The sequence below is a fragment of the Mesoplodon bidens genome (genome assembly GCF_964165515.1).
Source record: "Mesoplodon bidens genome assembly, chromosome: 17".
NCBI classification, from domain to species: domain Eukaryota; kingdom Metazoa; phylum Chordata; class Mammalia; order Artiodactyla; family Ziphiidae; genus Mesoplodon; species Mesoplodon bidens.
In genome coordinates, this window is record NC_138174.1 from 62,751,147 (window position 1) to 62,757,146 (window position 6,000).

A 6,000-nucleotide genomic window follows, 5' to 3' on the forward strand; every position below is an offset into this window, starting at 1 on the left:
TCTTTATCAATAGGGATTTTACATTTTTTCTGTAGTATCAGAATTTTTTAAATAAAAAAATTAGGATACAGTTTGCATGTCTCAAAAAACAGTCATTAATGGACTATGAACTGTTACTCCCAGAATTATGCAATGTTTTATAACAAACTATGAAGAGCCATCCTTCAGCATAAGCAGAGGCAGCCAGGAGGCTGAGTACATACTATGTTCCAGCCATTTCATGGCATCCATATGAGATCATGTTTACTTCATTCCCCCTTGCTGTGTCCTTCTTATGCTAGTAAGATCTAAAGGCAAATGGATTTTTTTTCTGTACCCGTTTAATAAAGGAAAAGATCAGGAGACAGGTTGAGTCAGTAACGTTACAGAAGCCTCCCTTCCTAGAAAGTTATATTTTTTTGGTCAGATTGAGAGAATTCGTAACCCATCATCTTGGCAACTCAAAGCAGCATTCTGATACGCTGTTTGGTCAGCCCACCCTAGTTGACAGTCTCAGCAGAACGAGGCTGAGACGGAGGAGGGCCAAATTCCTTCTTTATTCCAGACGGAGGGCCAAATTCCTTCTTTATTCCAGATGTGGAGCATTTTAAAGCTGCTGCTGCAGCCCTGGGAACCTATGTCAGGCCTCTGAGTACCAAACAGACAAGGATATGCCACTTCACTTTGGAATTCTTCCCAGAGACAGTAGTGCTTATTGTTTCAAAAGTTAGTATATACTTCAGGTATTTAAAAACTAAATATTTTCTTCTATGTTTAAAACAGTACAAAAATTTTTTCTTAAACTTTTATTTTTATATGTTTTAATATAACTATTTGAATAGGTTCAAACATCTAAAAGAATTTAAAAAGCAGCAAACCTGTTTCTTACTTCTCTCCCATCTATGCAGTTATCACCTCCTCATATAATCACTGCCACTAATTCCTAATTTATTTTTTAGAGAATTTAAAATATATACTACTATATACACTAATATGTATAAAATGGCTAACTAATAAGAACCTGCTGTATAAAAAAATAAAATTCAAAAATTCAAAATATATATATATATATTACTTTATATTTCCCTTCACTTTTATACAAATAGCATATTGAACACATTTTTCTATATCTTGGTTTTTTTCTTATAACCTCAATATACCAAGCATTTCAACAGCTACTAGTATTAACTTATTATTTTATTTTAAACTTAATTTTGGAAAAGGATATGTTGCCATGTTCTAGGAAAAATAGAACATATATATTTGAAAAGTATAGTGTTAAAAAGTTTCCCATTCCTACTCACCTAATTCTGTGTCTTTTGTACTAAATCTCAAACAGGTAACTGCTGCTAATCAGTTTTATGTGTATTCTTACAGAATTTCTTTGTGTATCTATATGCAAATATGAATGTATATTCTTATTTGTTTTTTATAGAAATATTACACATTTGTACCTTGTTTTTCTCAATTATTGATTTGTTACTTATATATCAAAACCTCAAAATATATGTATGAGGAAGATGTAAGATTGTAAATACTCCAAAAACACCCATTTGATTAGAAACAGAGAATATCATCGTCACAACAATAGCAAATATATTTCTACATTTTATTGCAAGTTCTACTGTACAGGCCAATTGAGATCAATCAAGACCTCCTAAATATGCTAGTAATGTTATTTATCTGGTACATTCTGAAAACAAAGACTTACCTGAGCTTATTTGACTTATTTTTCATTTGTTTCAGGGCTGTATCTTGTGGTTTTTGTGCCATCCAGGTCTTGCATGCATTTCTGTCATTTTTAATGACTACCAAAGAGATAAGGTAAATAGTATACATGATCAAAATAGTTTTTTGTAGTCTTTATTGGGAAATTATTAAAGTAGGAAAGGCCTGTTTATCCATTCAGTGGTTTCTTGGATTCTTTAAAATAAAACTTTGAAACAAAATATTGAACCAGTGAGTATTTAAATTTAGTTTATAAGCAAAATGATGGAAAATAGCTTTTGTTATTCTTATTTTAGCCTATTTCATAATACTGTTTTATAAATTAAATTATAAAATTTATAACACATCTTTGTAGTTAAGAAAAAATGATTAAAATTTTTTGCTACACAATGTTAAAAATCAAGACAGCTTTCTAAAAGTCAGTCTAGTTGCTTTAACAGCCTGCAGACTGGAATGCCGTGCTCAAGTATGCCACATTTTGGTTGTATTGATACCTACCTTCTTAGGTGAATTACTCCATCATTTCGAAGTGGAGTTCTGCCAGGAGCCCTTTACAAGCAATGCAGTGTGCGGTTGAACACACAAATGTTTCTTGAACCTGAGGTATTTACAAAGGGTAAATAGATAGGAAGGTAGTCTGCAAAAATAGAGAAGTGACTTGAGAATTTTGGAAAGGGCTTTTAGAGCACTCTTCAGGATTCAGGTAGGGGCATGCTTTATTCCTATTACTAGATTAGCCAGGAGTCTGATTTTTCCTATTACTTTCTTTAGTGCATGCACCCTGAGAAGATGGTTTAGCAGATTATTCTTTTGTGTCTTATTTTGACATCTATAAACTAACTGTTAAAGGAATTTTACTTTTGAACAATTATAGTTGAACATTAGTCTCATTTTCCTATTGAAAATTTCTTTTACAAAATGTACCCCCAGTAAAGATGGGACGGATACAGTTTTTAATTTATATATATTTATATAATGTATATATGTTTATATATGTATAAAATATTTATAGGTCCATGATAAATTAATATAATTTCTGTTTTTGCATGCAGTAAAGCATTCTCTTTCTTTTCTTTTCAGGTCATTACAGTAGGCGTTATCCTTTGCCAGTCTGTTTCCATGGTGATTCTCTACAGACTCTTTCTATCCCACAGTCTATACTGGGAAGTTTCTTCACTTTCCTCAGTAACACTGCCACTGACCATATCATCTGGACACAAAAGTCGGCCTCACTTCTGATACTTGATTTTCTTTAGAGGGAAAGTAAATTTATTTACCAGAGTGCAATAAGGATCCAAATACAGTGACTTTTTTTTCATACTTTTGGTATGAAAAATTGAACAGAGAAAGCAGAGCATGTTATTTATACAACTGCATTTAAGCAGTACCAAACTGAAAAAAAGGTAATAAATGTTTTGAAATATACTTAATAAACTTTCAAGAAAGAGTGTTGTTATAAGGTCATTTATGCAATTTCCATATGGAAATAAAGATGAAAAGAATTACATGATATTTTGGTAAGAGATTCACCACTTATAATGCCTCATCTTATATCAATAATTAACTCAGGTTTGATAGTCTAATAAAAAGTAATCAGTTAAATGATTACTTGCTTATACATGTCTAAACCAAGTCCAGTTATGAAATCAGTGTAATACACTGGTTAAAAACTGCTTCTTTTTATGCTTTAAGGAAAATGCATTTTGTATTGGAGTGTAAAGAAATTGAAAATGAAGTTACTTCAGAAAATCAATATAAAATATATTCATAGTTAAGTGAATAAGCTTTTGTTTATTTGTGGGTGGGGTTATTCTCCATTTTCTTCTATTACTTTTAGCTCTAGTTAGGTTTTAGCTTGATTAGCAAAGCGTTTTTGACAGATAGTTTATGAAAAACTTAAGATACATTGCATTGGTTTTACAAAGGGTTTTAAAATCTGAGCACTTAGGTGAAGGAACAAGCTGGTTTACATGTTGAAAAAGAAAGAAGGAGAAAGTACTCTGTGATATGGTACTAAAATTTTAATCCTGATATAATTCATTTCTCTTACACTGAATCCCCAATCATAATTAAGCTGTATACACAGATTAAATTAACAGAAGCATTTCACATAAATGCTGGTTTCAGTCATCAACTACCCATGAATTCCTGCCCAAGGATACTTAATCAGGATTAAATTTTCTATGAATAATTGAAAAACAAAATACTCACTGGATTTGTTATAATCCATGTTGGCACTGGATTCTAAGTAGTTGCCATCTTGAATCCTTTGTAATAAAGCCATATTTTTGCGTATGATGCCCCAGTATTGAGTATACACTGTATCAAGTGCCTGTTTAAAAAATTGCTAAATTATTGTTGTTACTTGCTGTAAAAAATGACTATTCCCATTAATAGTCACTGATCAGAAATTATTCTGTTTTTCAAGTCTGTTTTTCAGGCCTTTACATTTTTACTTCTGACTTATTTTAAAGATTTTTTAATCTACTTGCAAAGGTATTATGTTTTTAAGCAAGAGGTGGTGCATGATCTGGTAATTAACCTTTTTAAAATTAAACAGTTAAAGCAACATAGCACAACTTAAAAATCTCTATGATTTTGTCTTTGTTTTTCCCTTACGTCTAGTCTCATTGGAAATGAATAGTATTCTGCTTCATTTTAAAGGGAAAATACGTGTGTTCATGACTAGCAAAATGGCAGAATGACAGAATTCAGCCTCCTCATTAAATCCTCAACAGTTCTTTGTAAATTATTTAATAAATGAGAGCTACAGGTTGAGGCTAGAAAATCTGAGGTATATCTTAGGTTTACGTGTTCTTCTGAGTGGTCGTGACCTTTTCTTTTACCACATCTCACTAATAACCCCAGTTATTGTCTGTTGTGTTCAACTGAAGTACAGTTAACTGAGCTGGAAACAAAAAGAGTGAAGCCTTTTCATAAATTTTGTGAACTTGCAACAGTGGGAAGAGAATAATCTTTGTGTTATTTACACAAAGAACATGGAAACTGTAATCAACATATATGAAATATATTGCTGTGCTTGCATTTATGAGGCTTGAACAGGTTTTTTTTTTACTCTATTTTTTAAGTTATGGTTAAACTTGTTGATAATTTATTTTGTTATTTAAGAGCCACTGTTAAATGAAGAAAAACAGTTAATAAATGTATAAGGCAGTTGTGAATAAAGGTTAGTAATCCGAGCTCAAAATTCATAGATCATAAGTCATGACACAGTGTCCCCTCTTTTTCTCTTTCTGAATGTTTACATGGAGATTTGTCACCACAGATTACGGAAAGATAAGTGTATACTGCAAGTGCTAATTAGAGATCAAAAGTTTTCTACTTTTCTTTCTCTGTCAGATAATGCGTTTTTTAAAATCTATTGATATTTTTACATTTTTTCTTAAAGAAGGTGAGTGGTCTCTCGAGAGCTTTTTTTTTTTTTCCAGAAGCATCTTGTTGCTTCTTTTAGGAAGGTATATATATAGTGGTGTTTATTTTTATTGACATGTATAATAATATTAGCCCCTATTTAATTGAGTGCTTACTGTGCATCAGGCCCTTTATGCTCATCCCTAAGCTCTAGTGCTGTAACCACACTCCCCTTTAACTGAGTATAAAAGAGAGGATAAATGATTCCCCATAATCACCTGACTTTCCTTCACTTTTCTACTTTACCTTCATGATTTAATTAGCACTTATTAGATGTTGTGTTAAATTTTCGTGAGAATGAATGGCTATCCATAGTTAATTTTAGCTGTTGATTTTTAACATTAAATCTGGAATTGTGCTGAAAATCAGAAATGAGCTTGAATATCTGTACCCTCGATATTTGAACACTTGGCTTTCAGCCAGACAGTATTGCTAGCAGGGAGAGATAATCCAGGCAGAAGAGCTTGCTTTAGGAAAAATTTTCATGATCTCAAGTAAAATAAACCATGTCTGATGAAAATGGGAGATATACAAGTCTAAGACCAATTCTAACACAAGGAGGCTAAAATCTATACATCAGCATAAACATTGGCCCCTTCACCACGTTTCCTTTAGGCAGCTATGCATATTCTCTGGAAATTCTTTGGAAATCTGGAATTATTTGTGACATGTTCACTTTAAATAGCTTCAGTGGTGTCAAATCTTTAAGGTTCTTTGTTTGTGAGAAGTGATTTGATATAGCCAATAAATTTGAGACTAGATCTGAAGAGGTAATACCAATTTTTGTTCCAACATGTATTTATGAATTGAGACTAAAATAATGAGATTGGTTTTCCAATGAGATCTGAAAACTGAACTTGT

General features: G+C 31.8%; 1 protein-coding gene across 4 annotated transcripts in view; it reads left to right on the forward strand.

Moving 5' to 3' along the window:
• Positions 1-5,520, forward strand: part of GPR180 (G protein-coupled receptor 180) — a 28,741-nt gene extending 23,221 nt beyond the window's left edge. For 3 of the 4 annotated variants that reach the window (XM_081214585.1, XM_081214583.1, XM_081214582.1), the window contains exons 8-9: positions 1,726-1,803; positions 2,788-5,520. In XM_081214585.1, coding sequence (XP_081070711.1) covers positions 1,726-1,803; positions 2,788-2,946 — 237 coding nt within the window. In that variant the 3' untranslated portion in view covers positions 2,947-5,520. Of the gene's footprint in view, positions 1-1,725; positions 1,804-2,213; positions 2,614-2,787 lie in introns of those variants that run through there. The other variant, XM_081214584.1, reaches the window with a different exon arrangement.
• Positions 5,521-6,000: the final 480 nt, after the last annotated feature.